We start from the raw sequence: 23,659 nt of genomic DNA on the forward strand, positions 1-23,659 counted from the left end.
ATGAACATGCTGCGGATTTTTGACTGCAGCATATACGCTGCGGAAAAATCCACAGCATGGGCATTGACATTGCGGAATGCCATTGGGGACCATGGGGTGCGGATCTACATGCGTTTTTCAAGCGTTTACGCTGCGGAAATTCCGCAGCATATACGCTTGAAAAACGCTACGTGGGCACACAGCCTTACAGCGTTTTTCACCCAATCAAATGAATGAGGAAAAACAAGTCAACAACGCAAGCAAAGATGTGTATTTTACAGTGTTTCTGCTGCCAAGTCTCGCTTTTTTCTGCAGCAAATACTGAACATGTGAACCTACCCGCTCAGCGTTTTTGCAGTGATTTTTTTACCCAAATGAATGAGAAATTACGTGTTTATTTCACGCTGGGTTTTTTCTGCCAACACTCTGGTTTTTGCAGAAGAAAAATCTACTGCAAATGCTAAAAGTGTGAACATAACCTAAAGGTGAAGAGACTGCACAGCACCAGCCGGTACTGAGAATGACAGGAGACCGAGGAGCAGGAGCGGAGGCCGAGGAGCAGGAGCGGAGACCGAGGAGCAGGAGCGGAGGCCGAGGAGCAGGAGCGGAGGCCGAGGAGCAGGAGCGGAGGCCGAGGAGCAGGAGCGGAGGCCGAGGAGCAGGAGCGGAGACCGAGGAGCAGGAGCGGAGGCCGAGGAGCAGGAGCGGAGACCGAGGAGCAGGAGCGGAGACCGAGGAGCAGGAGCGGAGGCCGAGGAAGCCCCATGTTACCTGCTCTCATCTCCCTGCACTGTTTCCATCACACAATGTGCCCGGCCCAGGAGCTGACAATCCAGCAGCAGCAGCTCCCAGCCAGTGTATATGTGTATATGTACGGCGTAAGGGCCGATCTGACGTCTACATCCGGGGCACTAGGGGCACTAGCCCTCCCCGCCCCCTCCTGATCCGTTCATTCATCCCCAGCCCTCCTTCCCTCAGCAGGACCACTACACCCACCGGGCGGCGGCACACCCACTCTCCTCCCCCGTGGGTGGACCTGCTGCCGGGTATATGGATTTACAGCCCACCCGGCCGTGGGTGAGACTGACACAGCACTGGTCTCTTCACTGCACTCTCCAGGTAAGAGGCGTTCTACTGGGGATCTATGCGCTGTTATACTGAGGGGGGGGGGGCAGATCTATGTGCTGTTATACTGGGGGGGCGTCAGATCTATGTGCTGTTATACTGGGGGGGGGCAGATCTATGTGCTGTTATACTGGGGGGGGGGGGGGCAGATCTATGTGCTGTTATACTGGGGGGGGCAGATCTATGTGCTGTTATACTGGGGGGGGGCAGATCTATGTGCTGTTATACTGGGGGGGGCAGATCTATGTGCTGTTATACTGAGGGGGGGGCAGATCTATGTGCTGTTATACTGGGGGGGGCAGATCTATGTGCTGTTATACTGGGGGGGGCAGATCTATGTGCTGTTATACTGGGGGGGGCAGATCTATGTGCTGTTATACTGGGGGGGGGCAGATCTATGTGCTGTTATACTGGGGGGGGGGCAGATCTATGTGCTGTTATACTGGGGGGCGGCAGATCTATGTGCTGTTATACTGGGGGGCGGCAGATCTATGTGCTGTTATACTGGGGGGGGCAGATCTATGTGCTGTTATACTGGGGGGGGCAGATCTATGTGCTGTTATACTGGGGGGGGCAGATCTATGTGCTGTTATACTGGGGGGGGCAGATCTATGTGCTGTTATACTGGGGGGGGCAGATCTATGTGCTGTTATACTGGGGGGGGCAGATCTATGTGCTGTTATACTGGGGGGGGGCAGATCTATGTGCTGTTATACTGGGGGGGCAGATCTATGTGCTGTTATACTGGGGGGGGGCAGATCTATGTGCTGTTATACTGGGGGGGGCAGATCTATGTGCTGTTATACTGGGGGGGGCAGATCTATGTGCTGTTATACTGGGGGGGGCAGATCTATGTGCTGTTATACTGGGGGGGCGTCAGATCTATGTGCTGTTATACTGGGGGGGCGTCAGATCTATGTGCTGTTATACTGGGGGGGCGTCAGATCTATGTGCTGTTATACTGGGGGGGCGTCAGATCTATGTGCTGTTATACTGGGGGGGCGTCAGATCTATGTGCTGTTATACTGGGGGGGCGGCAGATCTATGTGCTGTTATACTGGGGGGGCGGCAGATCTATGTGCTGTTATACTGGGGGGGCGTCAAATCTATGTGCTGTTATACTGGGGGGGCGTCAGATCTATGTGCTGTTATACTGGGGGGCGGCAGATCTATGTGCTGTTATACTGGGGGGCGGCAGATCTATGTGCTGTTATACTGGGGGGGGGCAGATCTATGTGCTGTTATACTGGGGGGGGGCAGATCTATGTGCTGTTATACTGGGGGGGGGCAGATCTATGTGCTGTTATACTGGGGGGGCAGATCTATGTGCTGTTATACTGGGGGGGCAGATCTATGTGCTGTTATACTGGGGGGGGCAGATCTATGCTGTTATACTGGGGGGGGCGTCAGATCTATGTGATGTTATACTGGGGGGGGCGTCAGATCTATGTGCTGTTATACTGGGGGGGGCGTCAGATCTATGTGCTGTTATACTGGGGGGGGCGTCAGATCTATGTGCTGTTATACTGGGGGGGCATCAGATCTATTTGGTGTTATACTGAGGGGGGGCAGATCTATGTGCTGTTATACTGGGGGCAGATGTGCCTGTGTGTGGTATGAGGAGGTCACAGTCCCGGCTATATATAGTGCTCTGTATATACTGTATACCACATATACGCTGCTGTGAGAACACTACGGGGTGTATAGTATATACTGTGTAGCACAGTCGTGGCCAAAAGTTTTGAGACTGAAGCACATTTTTAATTTTTCCAAAGTTTTTTGCTTCAGTGTTTTTAGCAGTTTCTATAGTAACTTATAAGCATTTCATAAGTTTTACACTTTTATTGCCAAATACATCAATTTTATGGACAGACTGAATATTTACAGGATTGACTCATATTTTGGAAGACTTTTGCAGTTCTAAGTCACATGCTGGATATCAGCTCTTGGGCCAAATCCTGACTGATAACTCAATCTCGAAGCAGTGATTAGACAAGAATATCTTGGAGTTTATCAATTTCTGTGTTTTTGTTTGTTCGCCCTCCCCCATGTTTGAGGATTGACCACAGCTTCTCAATGGGATTGATATATGGGTATCTGCCTCGCCATGGATCCAAAGTTTCAATGTTTTGTTCAACAAACCACTTGCCTATCACTTTTGCCTTGTGACATGGTCTCCATCATGCTGTAAAAAGCATTGCTCATCACCAAATCCTCCTGGATCCTTGGGAGAAGTTGTTCTTGGAGGATGTTTAGCTCCCATCTTTTATTTATGGCTGTCATCTTGGGCAAAATTGTCCGTGTGCCCCCTCCATGGATGAAAAGCCTCTACACATGAATGCTGTCAGGATGCTTTACTGTTGGTAGCCTCACCTTTTCTTCTCCAATCATTCTTCCTTGACGAACTCCAAGCACTGATTAGACAAGAATGGGCGGTCATCAGTCAGGATTTGGCCCAGAAGCCGATATCCAGCTGCCAGGGCGAAGGGCATAAATCTTGAAAAATAAGGGACAACTCTGTAAATATTAAGTCTTTCATAAACTTGATGTATTTGTCAATAAGTGTGAAAGTTTATGAAATACTTTAATTGCAACTGTTTAGTAAGCAAAAAAAACAAACATCAGGCTAAAATTTCTAAAAACACTGAAGAAGCAAAACTTTGTGAAAACCAAAATTTGTGTCCGTCTCCAAACTTTTGGCCACAACTGTACATCTACTCCTCAGAGAGGACATTACATAGTGCATAATATATACACTGCTGAGGGAGATACACTGTACAGCATGTCAATCTCTATACTACAGACCCTACATTATACTGTATACCTTGCTGATACTAGGAGGGATCTGATGCCCAGAGGTCTCCTCTTCGCTGCTCCATCTGTTCTTGATCTGGAGGCTCCTTTAATTGGATCCATATTTGCTGATCACTTTCACGTAATCCTCAGGAAATGGGGCCATAGAGGGTCCTTTACTGTATGAAACCTGATCTGTACGTTGCTCCACATGTGACGCTGCATGGACGGGATACATGAGTGGACTGGCTAATGACTCAGGGCCCATAGGAAAAAAATCTACACTTGTGAACTATTCAAAAGCAGAATGCTGGTTTACCACCAACAAGGATTTATTAGAACAATCTGTGTATAGAGTCAAAAAAGGACAAAATCGGGATTGGTTCCAAGAGAAAGTAAAAGTAGAATTTCCTTCCATTATATATCGCCTTTATGGAGTTGGGGAGACGTGCGGCTGCCGGGCATGTCTGGCGCTGCTTATCTCTAGAATCAGTAGGAATCCCTATGTGCTGTTCTCATAGACGTGTAGCCCTGCTGGCCCACTGACCCCGACCATAGATAATTCCCAGGCACAATGTGATGCTGACTTGCTTGGTTTCCAGAATTAAAGTGTTGGTTCTGTTCATGTGTCATCGGCCCTATAGGGTCACCATAGAGTATGGCTGCGACTTTGGTAAATCATACATTCTCCAAATAATTATTTCTGGCGCCGACTATGTAGAATTACAAGTCAAGGCAAATCTCCTATAATAAGAAAGCTCATTATGGCCACTGATTATATGCAATGGCTGGGACTTGTAGTTCTACAGATTGCAGTGTGACCTCACATAAATGTATCGTTTTTCTTCAGCGTTGCGGTAATCCTCTCCGTACCCAGTGATAATTACACTGGACAAGGGCCCACTGCTCTCATGAATGCCCCCTATTCAGTCAGTGGATGAAAGGCTCCATTTACTACCTGCACAGACGAGGTCGTCTGCACGTCGGCGTCTCCTGACAGTACATCACAACCTTATTTATGGCTCCCCCATCTTCGTAGTGGAGATATTCAATACTAGTTGTTGTATTTATTATACACGTGTGGGATAATATTACTTTTGTTACACTTTTTTATTCAGTCCTTTAACGTAAAAATTCTTTGTAGCTACATCTGCTACTGGGAAAGTTGGGTAGCCACTCTTAGCTACATCTGCTACTGGGAAAGTTGGGTAGCCACTCTCCCGTCTGCTACTGGGAAAGTTGCGTAGCCACTCTCCCGTCTGCTACTGGGAAAGTTGCGTAGCCACTCTCCCGTCTGCTACTGGGAAAGTTGGGTAGCCACTCTCCCGTCTGCTACTGGGAAAGTTGGGTAGCCACTCTCCCGTCTGCTACTGGGAAAGTTGGGTAGCCACTCTTGCCTTCCCATCTATTTGTGTTCTTTGCCGATAGACTAATGGGTGCGCTTTCTATGGAGCTGTTCATGTGTCTGTTTTTGTTTTTTTTTCGATTTGCAAATCAATCTCGCCTAATTTAAAAACCAGAACCAAAAGTCAGATGCCATTCGTGTGCTTTTTTTTCTTTAACTGCTTAAAGTCTCGTACAGAGGAGCGTATAATCTTCCCTTGTGCGCCAAGCACTACAGAGATCGCATAACTCCATTGTGCCAGGTACATGGACGATTTTCTACCAGGACCGATGGTCTACATGGATAACAAAAAATCTCTGCCTGCAGAACTTTGGTCCATTTTATGAACTGGAATAACGTATGCAGTGTAAAGGCAGATCTGGCTACAATCCGGACCAGCACACGGAGCCGGTCACATCCGCAGTTTGCAGACACAACTGGCTTGAATTCCCGGCCCAATGAATGGGAAAAACTTAGAATTTTTTTTTTCATAGAGAAAAAACCAGATGCCACACTGATCACACAGGGGCCAAAAATGGATTAAAATAGTATCCAGCACACTGAGAAACAAATGCATAAAAACCCCATCTGAGGTCTTAGACCGCTGAATGGCCGGTCTTCATTATAGGGATACCGGACAGTTTACTGTTCTGGATTTTGAGCCGTCTTTGGTTAGTTGTCACCCAGCTTTCCCAGAAAGAGATACATAACTAAGGTATGGGGGATAGATGTGGAATGGATGGATCAGACTGCACAGGTAATGTTTGCCCCCCCCCCCCAGCCCCTTCCACCCACTTCTGGAGCCACTGACCATTCGTCCCCCATCTAGAAGGCCTCGGTGACATAATCTACTGTGCCATGTAATGTGTCAGACTCCTGGCATAAAGTTCCTGCAGTGCAGCCTTGTGATGACCCCACAGCAGGCATCCCCAGGGTCCTCCTCCTCCTCCTCATGACGTCGATTTCCTTCTCCTGAGCCCACACAGTGATAGAGCGGAGTATGACGTATGCACCAGACAGGGGTGAGGGGAGCACATTACTAATATCCCGGGGCTGTGAGCACTGAGGAATTGGCAACATGGGCCCCTCGGCCTCCTACAGTATGGGCGTCTACCTCTGCATGTAGGATGCATTCATAGTAGGATTAATGGTAATGTGAGCGCTGAGCCTATGGAGATTTACCGGTCTGGAGGGCTGGTACAAGGTTAATATTACCTCTCTGGTGTGGAAGGTGAGCGGAGCTTGGGTTGTGGGGTCCTCTTTCTCCCACTATGTAAGTACAGATGTAGCGGAGCTGGGGAGACAGCCACAGATAAGGCTACATTCACACATCCGTGTGACACGTCCTATTGCAGTCTGTCTTTTTCTCGGACGGCACACGGAGAGTTTAATTGATCCGTATACACATTAGATTTAAAATTCGATCCGTTAGATTTAGAGCAAGTCCTATTCTCATCCGTTATGCAGATCAGATTTGGCAATTAAAGATAATCTGTCAGTAGGATCGTCCCTCCTAAGCAGTCTATATGGGCACGTAGGTCATAGGAAGCTGAATACAATGATACAGAGGAACACTGCAGCTTAAAAGTCTCCTCACCTTGACATGCTTAACATGTCATTGTCTGCAAGGAGAAGCGTTACCACTTGGATCCCGGACTGACGCCTCTCATCCAGCCAAACCAGATCTCACACTTTACACTGACGAGGGGCGGTACCCCGAAACACAGTGTCTCCTAACTGAGATTCTGGTTCTGGCTTTTATGCTAAGTCATGTGACAAGGCTTGTTAGAGAGTCGATATTGATTTTTAGGATTGCTACTTCCTATAGGTGGCACTAGAGTTCTAGTCCTCTTCCTCTTTGAAGAGACAATTCACCCCATACATGTGACACCACCATATTGCCTGTATACGGACGGAGCTGGCGCATTACCTTATAATAAGACTGTGATGTTAATGATTTATTTTTCAGCATCACAATGTTTCAAATTAAGAAGATCTGCTGCATCGGTGCCGGTTATGTTGGCGGTCCAACCTGCAGCGTCATCGCTCACATGTGCCCCGATATCAGGGTGACGGTGGTGGATGTAAACGAGGTGCGAATAAATGCCTGGAATTCGGACACCCTCCCGATTTATGAGGTAAGGACTCTTCTGTGGGGGTGGATTTGTCCCAAGAGCTTAGATCTACAGTCCGTCTGTATCTCTGGTCTCTGTCTATATCGCACAGTCACATACTTCAGAGTATTGTACGTGGCCCTGGACGTGGTGTGCAGGCGGGGGTGACATTTGCACGGGTTGGACTTTAGCACTTGTTTTTCTGCCGTCCTTATTTCTTCTTTGTATATGAAGAATAAATCAGTGTTTGAGTGCGACACAAAGGAGCCACATACAGGAGCACAAAAGCCGGCTGACCTCTGAGTAAGGGTATGTGCACACACGTGTTTTTTTTTTTTGTGCACCAAAATCTGCATGGAATCTGCTGATAACTTTTCTCTGGCAGGTTTAGCTGCATTTTTTGTTGCGTATTTGCAGCTTTTTTTTTTCACTGTCCTTCTGTCTCTATTTAATAATGCACATAAAGTTCTGTGAAAAAAAGACTCCCAATCTATTTTGCCATCAAAACGCTGCAAATACGCAGCAAAATATGCAGGTGCGTTTTTTGGTGCGTTTTTGCTGCGTATTTGTAGCGTTTTTTCACCCCTCCATTACTTCCTATGGGTGAAAAAACGCTGAAAGAAGTGACCTATCCCTTCTTTCAGCTTTTTTCTAATCCCTGAAAATACGCAGCAAACAAAAAGCAACATGTGGGAACAGTGAATTGTGGTTTCTCAGACTTTGCTGGTACTGCCAGACACAGCTGAAAATGTGCATAAAAATCTGCAGCAAAACGTGTGTGCACATACCCTAACAATTTGTCAAACGATTGCATCATGAACGATCTGTGCTCACATGCGGCCATACACCTCTCCGTCCATATTGGCCTCTCACACTGGACTTAAGGATTCAAAAATACAGGACATCAAACCACAAACTTTCTGGGAATATTTCTTCAAGAATAGAGTTTACAGATGTTTTTTTTTTTTTTTTTTTTTTTTGCACACTTAGAGTATTTGGTGAGTTTTTTACCTCAGTATGTGTAAGCCAAAACCAGGAGTGGGTGATAAATACAGAAGTGGTGACGTGTTTCTATTATACTTTTCTTCTGATTGTTCCTCTCCTGGTTTGGGCTTACAAATACTGAGGAAAAAAACTGACTAAATACTGAACGTGTGAACGTATCCTAAACTGGCTGTGAGATGGCTGTCCGCCAAATCGACCATCCCCATGATCGCTTGACTGAGCGTTCATGTGTTTTCAATAGGGAGAGCAGAGATGATGGCTGCCGGACTCCTCTTATCTCCCCTGAAAGCAAGTTCAATGAAATGGCAACTGCCTGAACGTCTCTCCCCCAACGTCCTCTATGGGGGGAGCTGAGAGGCCCCTTATGCTCTGACGCTATTCTCACTGCCGTACTTGAAAGATGGAAAAAAAGCCTTTTATTGTAAGATGATTGATAATTTAGGTACATTTATTACTGCACAATATATAGATATCCTTGTGTAAGTTGCAGCATATCCAGTGCTGGGACTGCTCAGATTTACTGTGTGTAGTTCTCGTGCTGACCCCTAGGGGCAGACATGCCCACTTCCTGTGCTGAGTTGGCACTCTGGAGATCTCAGCTGGAATCGCTGAGTGCTGCAGAAATCTCCTCCATGTCAGTGGCCGTTACATGCACAAAGGACGTCATCGCCTTATAGTATCACAATTAGAACAATCACAAGGTTGCACACTAATAAAAGCTGCATTTTGTTGATTTTGTAACGTCTGCCATGCCCCTTCACGTAACTACAGCCATGGTAGCACCGTACTCTCCCTCCTATTTAAGTGCCACCTCAATCTGATCCTTCCACTGACATAAGGCACAGTATTTGTTTCACGGCTCGGTTCTCCGCAATCATCATGTATGTGGTTTTTTTTATTTATTTTTTTATAACCTATTCTATCAATAATTTGATTTTTGCATTTATTTTTTTTTGCAGCCTGGACTGAAAGAAGTTGTTGAGTCTTGCCGAGGCAAAAACCTATTTTACTCCACTGACATTGATGGAGCCATACAAGAGGCCGATCTTGTGTTCATTTCTGTAAGTTATATATTTTTTTAGGTTGTCTCATTTTGGTAAAATTACCTGTATGAACAAGAAGTGATATTGCAATTTACTGTTTATTTAAAATCCTCTACGCTGTCAAGAATGGAATTATTTTTTCTTCTATTGTTTACTGTTTGTTGCCTAGGTTATCTGCCACCTCTGCAGTCTTATCAGAAGTGGCCGTTTTTTTAGGCAAGGAGCGTGTGCTTGCTAGCTCTTGGCTATATATCTTCCGGCTGATGCTCTGAAGCTGGTGGATCGCTGGATCAGCAATGACCCTGCACTTCTCCAATGCTGCAGAGGCAAAGCTTGCTCTGTTTGCAGCACGAGAGCGCGTACAGTTCGGACCAGTGGCACGACCACGCCATTATCCAAATTATCAATCATAGCCACTTACAGGGTGTGCTCACCTTCTATATTCAGGAGCACACCGCTCCTCTTCCTCTCTGCTTTCTGCTTGCCTAAAGGCGGTGTGCTCCTGATGGTAGAATGTGAGCACACCCTGTAAGTGGCATACATCAGTCTTCTGTTGCAGGTATATGACAGGAGTGTACACCTTGTTTTGGAAGATTTGAGCATTGTGTCCACAGACCCTTACATAAGGGTGCTGATACTTTGCTTTATATCAATCCTGTTGTTTTTTACCGCTGTCTCTGGGTATAGAGGTTCTGGGTAAGTATTGAGAAGCCTCACTTGTAAGACTAGCCCTAAATTCACACTGGCCTATAGTAGGGATTCAAGCTTTCTGGTAGCGGTTTGGGTACGCAACGACATTTGGTTCTGGTGTAATACAGTCTTAGGTTTATTTATCTATCATAAACCATTAACAGATGTCACATGAAAGCAAATGGCCTAAACAAATAACACAGAAAAAAAACAGTCCCTTCTCTGGGTAGGCAAAAGATGCTTCACAGTCTCGCCCGTACAGCAATCCAGGCACTGCTTCTCTGTTTGGTCAGCAATAATGAATACACTGCAGCCCTCACACTAGGCATACTAGTGCCACGTGAGCTGCCCTTTATAGGACCTGCAAAGATGCGGACTGGAGGTAGGGGAGCGACCTTTCCCACCCAGACTCTTTTGGTCGTTCCTAAATCCTAGACCCAAAATCCGGTCCCAATAAAAACCTTCTCAGCAAGCTAACCTTCGATTCTGGGACTTGTACCACTGAGGCCAGCCACCTTGGTGACACATACCTGCCATCCAGGACTTTTCCTTGTGCTCCTTTACTCTATATATAAATTCATATGTCCCTACCCGTACAACGTGCCTGCTGCCCTTTCATCCAGGTACAACATTTTAACAAGTTAAATATTGCAAAGGATTGAAGTTATCCAGTCAGGCTAATTGGATAAGGTTTATCTGTGGTACCTGCTAGTCATGAACTTCCCAAAAGATAGGATCATGGGGCCTCACGATGCCCCTGTCTATAATATACCGTAAGCACCAGCAGCCATTTGTGCCTATTGGTTTTGTAGCATTTGATAAAGTTGAGGGCCGCATCCAAGAGAACAATGATCCTTTTTACTGCTGTTTATTTCTGGTTGTACTTTAGCTATAACTCCAGACACCTTTTGAGGGTAGATAATAAGCATGTTATATAATATGTATGCAAAAAAACTCAGTCAGACTGCTGACTCCAGGCTTTTTTTTACATTTCAGCAAAATTAAGTACTGAAATGAACCTTAACTTTATTTTTTTTATTTCTTGGGCAGGTTAATACCCCAACGAAAACATATGGTATGGGAAAAGGCCGAGCTGCAGATCTCAAATACATTGAAGCTTGTGCTCGAAGGATTGTTCAGAACTCAAATGGGTACAAAATTGTGACGGAAAAAAGCACCGTGCCGGTGAGAGCTGCCGAGAGCATTCGTCGGATCTTTGATGCCAACACAAAACCCAATCTCAACCTCCAGGTATTTATAATTGTTCCCAAAATTAAGAAATCTCTCATCCTTCTCTTTGGGAGGCGCTAATATATTAGATCACCTAGGTATCCCCATCTAACATGTATGGGCAGAAAGATATATGGCTACAGGTTCAGGCTACATAACAATATTAATAGAAATGGTGGCAAACGTCCACCTAGCCTTTTAAATTTCATATGTACCGATGGTTTGATCGTCTTTCCTCCAAGGTGCTGTCTAACCCAGAGTTCCTTGCGGAAGGAACAGCCATCAAAGATCTTAAAAACCCTGACCGGGTCCTGATTGGGGGAGATGAGACCCCTGAAGGACAGAAAGCGGTGCGCGCCCTGTGTGCCGTGTATGAAAACTGGGTCCCTTCGGAGAAGATTATCACAACCAACACTTGGTCCTCTGAGCTTTCCAAACTGGTGAGAGATCATATTTGCCTGGGGGCGTTATGATTTGTTCACTTGCGTTCCGTCGTGTTCTTAATCTTATTTGTACCTTTTTTTTAGGCCGCTAATGCGTTCCTTGCCCAAAGGATCAGTAGTATTAACTCTATCAGCGCCTTGTGTGAAGCGACCGGTGCAGATGTAGAAGAAGTGGCCAGGGCTATTGGGATGGACCAAAGAATTGGAAATAAATTCCTTAAAGCCAGTGTTGGTAAGAATGACCCTAATAATGTGTATGCAATGTATTAGTGGTTCTGTGCCATAGATGTTCCTGGCAGGTAACTATGATCGTTCTGTAAAATTGAGGGGGAAGATAAAGTCTAGAGAGTAGATACTACATGCTGCTAACTCTACTAATACAAAGAATTAAGTGTTTGGTGCATCTTGTAAGGATTCCTCAAGGTATAGAAAACTACACGTGCGTCATACAGGCTAGTGGTGCGCTTACACCTGCCGATCCCGGCTGACAACCGCCCATCGCTTGTCTTGTATGCTGCGGCTCAATCAACGTTTAATTGTAAAATTCTATGTACCCAGAACGACCATTAATACTGTGTACATACAATTTAATCGCTATCAGCAGCACATGTCCTGTTTACACTGGACGACATGCTGCCGATAACTAGGCTTTTTAAACCTGCATAAAAATAATCAAATCCGACAAATGAGCTTTTTGCTCATTGCTCGCGTGATTCCCGACCTGATTAGACAAACACTTGTTCACCGATTATTGGCCCATATGCATGTACAAACTTAAAGGGGTTTAAAAAAAAAAAATACATCCACCGGCTTCAATTTGTCTAAAGATAAAAAAAAAAAAAAAAAAAGACAAATTACGCTTTACTCACCCTCCCCAGGTCAAGTGCTGCGTCTCTTCCATTGCTCCTGGTGTCTGTTATTGTTTGCAGCTTGGACAGCGCTGCAGCCGATAACTGAGCGTAGCAGCTCTGCCCGGGTTGATCAGCTGCAGCACAGACGACATTACTTCAGCGCTGCAGACAATAACAGACCCTAAGAGCTGCGGCAGAGACTCACCGCTGGACCCAGGGACGGTGAGTAAAGAAAAGCTTGTTTTTTTAAAAAAACTGCTGATGGGAAACAGGTGTTTTTGGAAACTGGAAACCCTTTTAATTTTCGATTTCATACAGGCCAACCCGTATAATTCCCGCAGGACCAGCCTTCCATGTATGATTTTGCCCTGAGTTTTTCACAATAATGTACGCTCGGCTGGGATGAATGTGTAACTGGAGGGGAAGAGAAAGCAGTTTTATTATCCAACCAGATACATTTAACCACTTACTCGCTCCCAACCATGGCAAAACTAAATGGCTGCACACTTCTGTAAAGAAAAAAAAAACACTCCATTGGCTTCATTCATAAGCGACGCAAACCGGCCATATAGTCTGCCATTAAGGGCTCGCACGCACTTTTTTTTTTCTTTTTTTCTCAGCTGTATTTGGCATGAGAAAAAAATTGCAGCATGCTACGATTTCACTCCAAAATCGGACATTACAAGAAAAAAAATCACATGCTAGACGGACCATCAGTGGCATCCAATTCTTATGGATACATTGCAATTCTGTAGCATAGAAAAATGTAAATAATTTAACAGTTGCTGAGTGAAAAAAAAAAAACGGATTGTATACGGACAGCACACGGATGACGAGGGAGAAAAAATCATCCCATTCTCCTGGATGAGAATGTGACATTTTAATATTAATAATACTAATATTTTATTTCTTAATATGCTAGTGTAAGCAAACCCTAAAGATGATTGCCAATTCTTTAGTGCCACCTCTAAAATACTAAATATTTTATATCCTTCGTTAGTTGTGAAGTTATGAAACCCCACAAAAACAGAATTTCTAATGACAGAAATGTTGATCTGGGTATAGATCATTATGATCGTCTTCGTACAATATTTTCAGTGACTTTATGTAATATCTTCTCTGCTTATAATCTTTTTTTTCTTTTCTATCTTTCTAGGTTTTGGTGGTAGCTGCTTCCAGAAAGATGTACTTAATTTAGTTTATTTGTGTGAAGTTTTAAATCTGCACGAAGTTGCAAAATACTGGCAACAGGTAGATATTTCACCGGGTCACTTACATTTATACTTGAATTGGTGACATGTGAGATTAATACTCTGTGCTCTAGAGATGGGAGAGGTGCTGGGTTGGGGGCTGGCTGCGTGAGTTGGCCACTTGTCATGAGTCCTAGGGATCTAATAATTAGATTTTGTCATACACATAAGATGGTTGACAATTCTTCTAGTTCCTTGGGATATAATGGTGGCGGTCAGTGCCGATAATCTGGTGCCATATTTTTACAAAAAAATGATGGGATTGAGGTTGGTTTCAGGACATTCGTATGGTTAGACTTCCCCAGATCTGCAGTGATCATTCATCGCATGTCTCCAGCTCTGAATGTGCTGTATTCTTGAGGTCCATGATGGACACAAGATTTGTGAAGGTATCCACACCACAACCTGCTCAGCCACTTTTCTCATTCCAGGTCATTGACATGAATGACTACCAGAGGCGGAGGTTCACCTCTAGGATTATCGATTGTCTCTTCAACACCGTAACGGACAAAAAAATTGCTGTGTTAGGATTTGCCTTCAAAAAGGACACGGGTGACACAAGGTAGGTGACCTTCATAGACACCCGACACTAAAGCACAAAGATTTACAACGACCGCTGGGTCTGAGAAAAGAGATCATTGTTGTGTAGCAAATGGTCATTTCCCTCAATGAGTTTTTGGTGAGCTTTTAGTGTGTATTTTTGTCAATCTCTCTTGCAGGTATGCTGAGTTTTATGTGTGTGTTTTGTTTTTTTTTCCTTTATGGACTTGTATTAGTTTAAAAAATGCTCGTAATCCCACACGACAAACAGGAGGTATAGCAAAAACATGACCTACCAAAATGAAGGACAATCCCCAGTGTCAAAAACGTAATGTATGTAAAAAAACTGAAAATAATCCAATTTGGCTAAAAAGGTACAGAAAATCTTCAACATGAAAAACGCACCAAATACTCATTGGGAGAAGTTTAGGGTTCATATACACTGACTGATTGCAGCCACTGAATGGCCACCAATTGGCTATGTAGAAGGTGGTTGTGTCATAACAAGCCTTTTTGCTTTGTCTGGTGATTGGCAGCTTCTTTAGAAAGGCCAATAAACGAGAATTCAAGAAATGCTCCTTCCCAATAACTGGCCAGTGTAAATGCACCATTACTCCATAAAGTGGTATATGATTCCTGCCATTCTGACCTGTTGGTAGCCATGTAACCGTGTGCTGCCGTTACAGTACAGCTCTTCATCCCATTCCCTATTGCTTTGTAAGACCATTTTCCTATCAGCATATTTTGCTGTTTGAGATGTGGAACGTGTCACCCAAAGTTCTTGCAATGAATGGATTTATTAGCTGTGTGTTATGGCAATTCACTGATTCTGTTACTTTTACTTTTCCACAGAGAATCCTCCAGTATCTACATCAGCAAGTACCTTATGGATGAAGGGGCCAAGCTGCACATATTCGATCCCAAAGTACCAAGGGAACAAATCATCATGGACTTATCCCAGCCTGGAGTGACTGCTGACGACAGGGGTACGTGACCTGGGACTGCGGGGGGAAACAGGCGACCTAAGCCGCCAACCATTGCACGGATTGCTGTCACTTATTCGGGGGCTTGAACCTTCCAGTTTAGTTGTTTGCCCCTTCCTGACCTCATTAGTAGATTAGATCACTATTATTTGGGGCGTAGTTGGACTGAATTATTCCAGATTTTTGTACATTTTTTTTTTTCCATTGACTTCACTAATGAGGGTAATATATGCATCCATTCCTCCCCCAGTGGAGAAGCTGGTCCATATCTCCCCGGATCCATACGAGGCCTGTGAGGGAGCTCACGCCATAGTTATCTGCACAGAGTGGGACATGTTTAAGGTGAGCAAAGAAATGTCGATCTGTTCCCTCTTCTTCCCGGATTCTCCTATGTTAGGAGTGCTGATTTGTACAGTTACATCGGCGCGGACACTGCATATGTATCTATATATTCCTTATTCACCTGTCCACCATGTTGAGGATTTCCTGATCTGTAGTGAAAGCTGACAGCCATGTTTCTGTTGTGGTAGGAGCTGGATTTCCAACGCATCCATTCCAAGATGTTAAAGCCTGCGTTCATATTTGATGGCCGCCGGGTCCTGGACGACCTTCACGGGGAGCTGCAGAATATTGGCTTTCAGGTATATGAATGTGAACGTTGTTCCCGTGACGGCTATTTATTCCATAGTAAATAACGCCAATGAATTTCTTTTGCCCTCCATACACATTAGATGAAATTCAGCCAAACTCACTGTTTTTTTTTTTTTTTTGGGGGGGTTGGGACTGGCCAACCAGCTTGTGTGAATGGTGGCCTACTGGCTGTCCCCCGACAGATAATCTCAGGGGAGAGAAGGATCGGGCTGTGAGCGCTCGTATATATGGAGGACCTGCTTTCAGATGTTATCTGATGTGTATGGCCGGCTTTATATCCTAAGTAAGGGTATGGCTTTGTCAGCAGGCTGCAATGAAGCCTACAAGAAGAGGACAAAACCATCGGGGACATGTACCCGTGCCAGGAAAGCTACATGTGAATTTTGCTGCAAATTTTCCACAGTTTTTTACTCTATTTTATTGACGTTCAAGAGATTTCAAAATCCATTTTGCTTGTCAGTTTTTGTGCTGAATCTTTCTGCAATCTGCAGATGATATTATAAAAAGCTGGCGCTGAATAAGGCCTCCTTCACACTGCTGTGTTTAAACACGTACGTGAAAAAAAATATGGTACCGGTGTCTTCAATGTGTCCTTTTTTACCATTCGGGTCATCTGTGTTTTTCTTTGATGGATATAGAAATACAGTCATATGAAAAAGTTTGGGCACCCCTATTAATCTTAAGCTTAATGTTTTATAAAAATTGGTGTTTTTGCAACAGCTATTTCAGTTTGATATATGTAATAACTGTTGGACACAGTAATGTTTCTGCCTTGAAATGAGGTTTATTGTACTAACACAAAATGTGCAATCTGCATTCAAACAAAATTTGACAGGTGCATAAGTATGGGCACCTCACCAGAAAAGTGACATTAATATTTAGTAGATCCTCCTTTTGCAAAAATAACAGCCTCTAGTCGCTTCCTGTAGCTTTTAATGATTTCCTGGATCCTGGATGAAGGTATTTTTGACCATTCCTCTTTACAAAACAATTCCAGTTCAGTTAAGTTTGATTGTCGCCGAGCATGGACAGCCCTCTTCAAATGATCCCACAGATGTTCAATGATATTCAGGTCTGGGGACTGGGATGGCCATTCCAGAACATTGTAATTGTTCCTCTGCATGAATGCCTTAGTAGATTTGGAGCGGTGTTTTGGATCATTGTCTTGCTGAAAGATCCATCCACTGCGTAACTTCAACTTTATCACTGATTCTTGAACATTATTGTCAAGAATCTGCTGATACTGAGTGGAATCCATGCGTCCCTCAACTTTAACAAGATTCCCAGTGCCGGCATTGACCACACAGCCCCAAAGCATGATGGAACCTCCACCAAATTTTACTGTGGGTAGCAAGTGTTTTTCTTGGAATGCTGTGTTTTTTTGCCACCATGCATAACGCCTTTTTGTATGACCAAACAACTCAATCTTGGTTTCATCAGTCCACAGGACCTTCTTCCAAAAAGAAATAGGCTTCTTCAAATGTGCTTTTGCATACCTCAGCCGACTCTGTTTGTGCGTACTTGCAGAAACGGCTTCTTTCGCATCACTCTCCCATACAGCTTCTCCTTGTGCAAAGTGCGTTGTATAGTTGACCGATGCACAGTGACACCATCTGCAGCAAGTTGATGCTGCAGCTCTCTGGAGGTGGTCTGAGGATTGTCCTTGACTGATCTCACCATTCTTCTTCTCTGCCTTTCTGATGTTTTTCTTGTCCTGACACTTCTGGCCTTAACAAGAACTGTCCCTATGTTCTTCCATTTCCTTACTATGTTCCTCACAGTGGAAACTGACAGGTTAAATCTCTGAGACAGCTTTTTGTATCCTTCCCCTGAACAACTATGTTGAATAATCTTTGTTTTCAGATCATTTGACAGTTGTTTTGAGGAGCCCATGATGCCACTCTTCAGAGGAGATTCAAACAGGAGAACAACTTGCAAGTGGCCACTTTAAGTAGCTTTTCTCATGATTGCATACACCTGGCTATAAAGTTCAAAGCTCAATGAGGTTACAAACCCAAAAAAAGTGCTTTAGTAAGTCAGTAAAAAGTAGGCAGGAGTATTTAAAACAAGAAAATGATAAGGGTGCCCATACTTATGCACCTGACAAATTTTGTTTGAATGCAGATTGCACATTTTCTGTTAGCACAATAAACCTCATTTCAAGGCAGAAACATTACTGTGTCCAACAGTTATTACATATATCAAACTGAAATAGCTGTTGCAAAAACACCAATTTTTATAAAACATTAAGCTTAAGATTAATAGGGGTGCCCAAACTTTTTCATATGACTGTAAATAAATTACACAGCTTCTCCTATACTTAGCAATGTTAAATATGGACTATGCACTGATGCCATCCGCGTTCTGTATGTGTTTTTCACGGACCCATAGGCTTTTATTGGCGCTTGTCATCCGGGAAAAAAAAGACACGTCTCCATGTGTTTTGCACGGACACACGGTCCCTGAAAAACACAGAAATGTGCATCGCACCAAAGATTATAATGGGTACGTGTTCTAGCCATGAAGGAAAAACAGATACAACTCGCATGTGTAACAGACGTCTGAACAAGGCCTTACTCAGTGGATTTGTGAATGCAAATCTGCTGAAACTCTGCGATGTGTTCATATACACTGTAACATGCTGCTTCACCTTCGCTGTGATAATCGTCAGAGGATGTTGGGGTCCGCTATAATTTTGTAGTACTACGTTTGGTTCCTTCAAGTTAATGGCTGCAGTGTGATACCAGGAAAGGTCCGGACTGCTCGAGCCACTGATACCTGGCGGGGCTCACACTGGAAGGTCCCAAGCAATTGTGTCCGTGTGCCCTATTCTGTATATGGAAAGGTTTTTCCCCGAGACAGCCCATTTTCTGATACTATTTACGCTGGCTGCCACCTGACATATGTATAATTAGCAGATATACAGGTGCTTCTCACAAAATTAAATTAACTTTTTGATATTCTATTTCAGTTCCTCAATACAAAAAGTGAAACTCCTATATTATATAGAGTCATTACAAACAGAGGGATCTATTTCAAGTGTTTATTTCTGCTAATGTTGATGATTATGGCTTACAGCCAATGAAAACACAAAAGTCATTATCTCAGTAAATTTAGAATAATTAACAAAACACACCTGCAAAGGCTTCCTACGCATTTGAAAAGGCCCTTTAGTCTGTTTCAGTAGGCTCCACAATCATGGGTAAGACTGCTGACTTGACAGATGTCTAAAAGGCCGTCATTGACACACTCCACAAGGAGGGTAAGCCACAAAAGGTCATTGCTAAAGAAGCTGGCTGTCCACAGAGTGCGGTATCCAAGCATATTAATGGAAAGTTGAGTCAAAGGAAAAAGTGTGGTAGAAAAAGGTGCACAAGTAACCGGGATAACCGAAGCCTTGAAAGGATTGTTAAGAAAAGGCCATTCAAAAATTTGGGGGAGATTCACAAGGAGTGGACTGCTGCTGGAGTCATTGCTTCAAGAGCCACCACACACAGACGTATCCAGGACATGGGCTACAAGTGTCACATTCCTTGTGTCGAGCCACTCATGACCAATAGACAACGCCAGAAGCGTCTTACCTGGGCCAAGGAGAAAAAGACCTGGACTGATGCTCAGCGGTCCAAGGTGTTGTTTTCAGATGAAGGTAAATTTTGCATTTCATTTGGAAATCAAGATCCCAGAGTCTGTAGGAAGAGTGGAGAGGCCACAATCCAAGCTGCTGGAGGTCTAGTGTGAAGTTTCCACAATCAGTGATGGTTTGGGGAGCCATGTCATCTGCTGGTGTAGGTCCACTGTGTTTTATCAAGACCAAAGTCAGCGCAGCCATCTACCAGGAAATTTCATAGCACTTCATGCTTCCCTCTGCCGACAAGCTTTTTGGAGATAGAAAGTTCATTCTCCAGCAGGACTTGGCACCTGTCCACACTGCCAAAAGTATCAATACCTGGTTTACAAACAACAGTATCACTGTGCTTGATTGGCCAGCAAACTCGCCTGACCTTAACCCCATAGACAATCTATGGGGTATTGTCAAGAGGAAGATGAGAGACACCAGACCCAACAATGCAGACGAGCTGAAGGCTGCTATCAAAGCCACCTGGGCTTCCATAACACCTCAGCAGTGCCACAGGCTGATCGCCTCCATGCCGCGCCGCATTGATGCAGTAATTGATGCAAAAGGAGCCCCGACCAAGTATTGAGGGCATTTACTGAACATACATTTCAGTAGGACAACATTTCGGATTTTAAAATAATTTCTCAAGCTGTTATAAAGTATTCTAATTTACTGAGATAATGACTTTTGTGTTTTCATTGGCTGTAAACCATAATCATCAACATTAACAGAAATAAACACTTGAAATAGATCACTCTGTGTGTAATGACTCTATAGAATATGAGTTTCACTTTTTGTATTGAAGAACTGAAATAAATTAACTTTTTGATGATATTCTAATTTTGTGAGAAGCGCCTGTATGTATAGGGAACGGTTTTATCCAGTCTACCAGGCCAGGAGAATGTGCTGTTCAGCGATGGATGACCTGGGCATGATGCCTCTTAGGAAATGAGCTTTTCTTGTAGACACAGTCCAGAATTTCCTTTTGACTCATAGGGGGTTAAACTCCACCTAAGTTGTAAAATTGATGCAATAGGTCACTGCTGCAGCCAGACAGTATCCTCTGATATAACTATCGTTAAATGTCCTATCTGCACACTGGTGGCTTTCGCATCCACGCAGCTTTTCTAAATAAAAAAAACTATAAATTTGAGATATGAGAAATTCATCCTGTGGGCGATGCAGACTCAACCTTGGGTGTAGCCACACAGACATTCTGCAATAAGGACATTAGTGACCTAAGGGATTAAGAGAAATTCTGTTTTTTCCTCCCAGCATGACTCATACTGAAGAGTCAGAACTGAGTCCTAATGACGTTCTAGCCCTCACTACATCAGCTTCATGTTTTTATATATTTTATATATTCATGGGTTTCTGAACTGCAACTTGAGCCACATTTCTAAGTGTAGCACAAACTTCCTTTGTATGCACTGACATCTAATGGCCAAATGATGGAACTGCGCTCAGTCACATGCAACAGCTCTACTCAAATAACTATTGTGGCTAGTCTGAAAATCGCAGTCCAAGAAACTTGAACGTGTGAAAGTAGTCATTTATTAGTAGTCTATTGGCAGCCATCATCATAAATGATTGTGCTCTAAACTTCCCAAGTTGTAATTTTTTATTTATTTTCTTTTGTTACATTTTTTTTTTTTCCCCATCATTAACTTTTTATGATTATAACTTTATTTACAGGTGGAGACCATTGGGAAAAAGGTGGCTTCCAAGAGGATCCCTTTTACACCAACAGCCAACATGCCCAAAATTAGCCTCGGGGATGTGCCCCTCAAGAAGGCCAGAGTATAATGCTGCTGGGTGGGGAAGGGTTAAGGATGGTGTTTTGTTTTTTACTGTATGTCTTTTGTGACTGGAAATAATAATAATAACCTATTGAAGTATAAATTCTGCCCTGACGAAGGCTTCACATGAACACAATTGTACATGGTCTACACCTCCAGTATTTGGCCATCCTTAGGGGTTACATTTTCGGAGAACTTGGTTGACTCTCAATGTCAACAGTAGATAATGTATTTGTAAATTATTACACTTCCAAAAAGTGAACTGTAAAGACCAAACAAGCATTTTTACTATTTCTATAGAACTACACAATATATTCACTTTATTCATTGAAGTTTAATGGCTTCTGTGTAAAAGAAAAAAAGGCTTTGCAGTAACTATCTGCCGTTATTTCACAGCGAGAGTGGATTTTGTGCATTATTTTTGTACGTGGTTATTTATAAGTGACACTTTTTTGAATCAGATCTATTTTTTTTGAACATTTTTATATTTTTATAATCTGTGATCACATATCATGCTTGTTCTGTTCGTGCACCTATTGTCTGTTTGGGGACCCCCCCAAAAAAAGATTTTTTCAAGACTTTTAACATATAGGAAATCATTTATCTTGTTGACCAGATGGTTAAAGTTTTTTTTTTTTTTTTTTTTTTACTTAAACCATATATTTCATGTACTCCAACTTTAGTGACTTTTTGTTTCATACTTCAATTGCAGGCATTTTGGACTAAAAATATCTAAAAAAATAATGCAGTTTGGTTTTATTAAAAGTTTTGCAATGTTTGGCTTTTATAGACTTTTTCCCTGCACATTCAACTTTGATGAGGTCATAAGTCAGCTGAGAGGAGTTAAAGAAAACAACAAAAAAAAAGGTTACAAACTCTCCTAGAACTAGCTCACTGATAGATTCTCGGTTAACTCATTCTGTAGACAGTGCAACACAGAGGCTATAAAAGGTAAATTGTGCCAAATTTTTAATGAAACCCAAATTGCAAAAAGTTTATTTTTTAGCCCCAAATACATGCATTTGAGTATTAATCTTTTCCCCTAAGGAGAAGAACCCCTGGAACAAATTTGTATACGTGGTTGTATGTGGAAACTGAAAGGGTGGCAGTATGTGCAATAAAAAGGCCAGCGTCCTCCGGAGGTTTTATGGAATATGGCAGACCAATCTAGCAAGTTTATAAGATGTTAAGGGAATGGATCACTTTTTATATATTTTTTTCCTAATGAAAGGAGTTTTCCAGGACTTTAATATTGATGGCCTATTCTAATGACAAGTAATCAATATCTGGTTATTGGGAGGGGGGTCTAACTGCTGGTAACCACACCGAGCAGCTGATTAAGGGGGCACAGCAATCCAGGAAGAAATTGTTTTTGGAAGAAATGCTAAATGTTAATATGATGTTTGTTTGCTAAGAGTACGAGTATCACTGGCATAGTAATGCTATTTTCTGTCTATGGGATCATGTTAATGTTATACTTTATTTTTCTTTCAATGTAATTTCTAAAATAAAGAATTGCATCAATAATTTTTTTGTTTGTCCTCTGTCCCATTTTTGGTAAACTTAATGACTCCAGGTAAAAATGTGGCGACACTCCATCTGATGTGAAAGGCAATGCTTTGCTACTCATGTAAGTCATAGAGCAAGGAGGGGGAGGAGGTGAGATGTGACCATTTATCTGAATGGCGGATCCTGTGTTATTTATAAAGTATTATCTGTCATTATAAACTTGGCTCATAATAATCAAGTGACTGAGAAATTATCCCTACAGAACCAGCAGGTTCAGCTTACACTCCCTGACAGAAGTTATGTCGCTTATCCATGTTATGTAAATGAAAGCTTATAACCTGACCTTATATTCATCCATTGGTTTTATAAATTACTCTTTTGAAAGCTGAAACCCTCCCAAATTTGGTTTAGATTAAGAAAATAATTTGGCATCAATGCTGAAATATTGATCACTTTAGCAATTACAGAACTAACAGGTCGAACTTGATGGACGCAATTTTTTTTCGGCTTTACAAACTATGTTATTTAATGAACACAGAATGGTCAGATTTTGACAAGACAAAAGTTTTGTCGCCCACAGAAAGTAATGTGATATTCAAACAAATAATTATCTTAAAATACAAATATATGTTGCATAACATTGGTGAATGAAGT

General features: G+C 43.1%; 1 protein-coding gene across 2 annotated transcripts; it reads left to right on the top strand.

Moving 5' to 3' along the window:
- The first annotated feature begins 932 nt into the window (after nucleotides 1–932).
- Nucleotides 933–22,367, top strand: UGDH (UDP-glucose 6-dehydrogenase). 2 transcript variants are annotated; one of them, XM_073645895.1, is made up of 12 exons: nucleotides 933–1,098; nucleotides 7,251–7,419; nucleotides 9,360–9,461; nucleotides 11,184–11,384; nucleotides 11,606–11,803; nucleotides 11,891–12,038; nucleotides 13,814–13,908; nucleotides 14,339–14,469; nucleotides 15,300–15,433; nucleotides 15,681–15,772; nucleotides 15,961–16,071; nucleotides 21,393–22,367. In XM_073645895.1, the coding sequence occupies exons 2-12, from the start codon at nucleotides 7,258–7,260 to the stop codon at nucleotides 21,501–21,503; spliced, it is 1,485 nt and encodes a 494-aa protein (XP_073501996.1). In that variant the 5' UTR covers nucleotides 933–1,098; nucleotides 7,251–7,257; the 3' UTR covers nucleotides 21,504–22,367. The 2 variants fall into 2 exon arrangements, with proteins under 2 accessions (XP_073501996.1, XP_073502001.1); XM_073645900.1 differs by lacking the exons at nucleotides 933–1,098; nucleotides 7,251–7,419 and adding an exon at nucleotides 7,683–7,704.
- The last annotated feature ends 1,292 nt before the right edge of the window (nucleotides 22,368–23,659 follow it).

The sequence above is a fragment of the Phyllobates terribilis genome, unplaced genomic scaffold (genome assembly GCF_046119375.1).
Source record: "Phyllobates terribilis strain yellow unplaced genomic scaffold, ASM4611937v1 Scaffold_1__5_contigs__length_1240528914, whole genome shotgun sequence".
Classification (NCBI taxonomy): Eukaryota; Metazoa; Chordata; class Amphibia; order Anura; family Dendrobatidae; genus Phyllobates; species Phyllobates terribilis.

Bases quoted from the DNA above. Each gene is read 5' to 3' on its own strand.
- UGDH (XM_073645895.1), top strand. From the start codon at position 7,258: ATGTTTCAAATTAAGAAGATCTGCTGCATCGGTGCCGGTTATGTTGGC. The intron at 7,420-9,359 runs GTAAGGACTCTT...TTTTTTTTGCAG, and splicing joins ACACCCTCCCGATTTATGAG to CCTGGACTGAAAGAAGTTGT. The intron at 9,462-11,183 runs GTAAGTTATATA...TTTCTTGGGCAG, and splicing joins CCGATCTTGTGTTCATTTCT to GTTAATACCCCAACGAAAAC.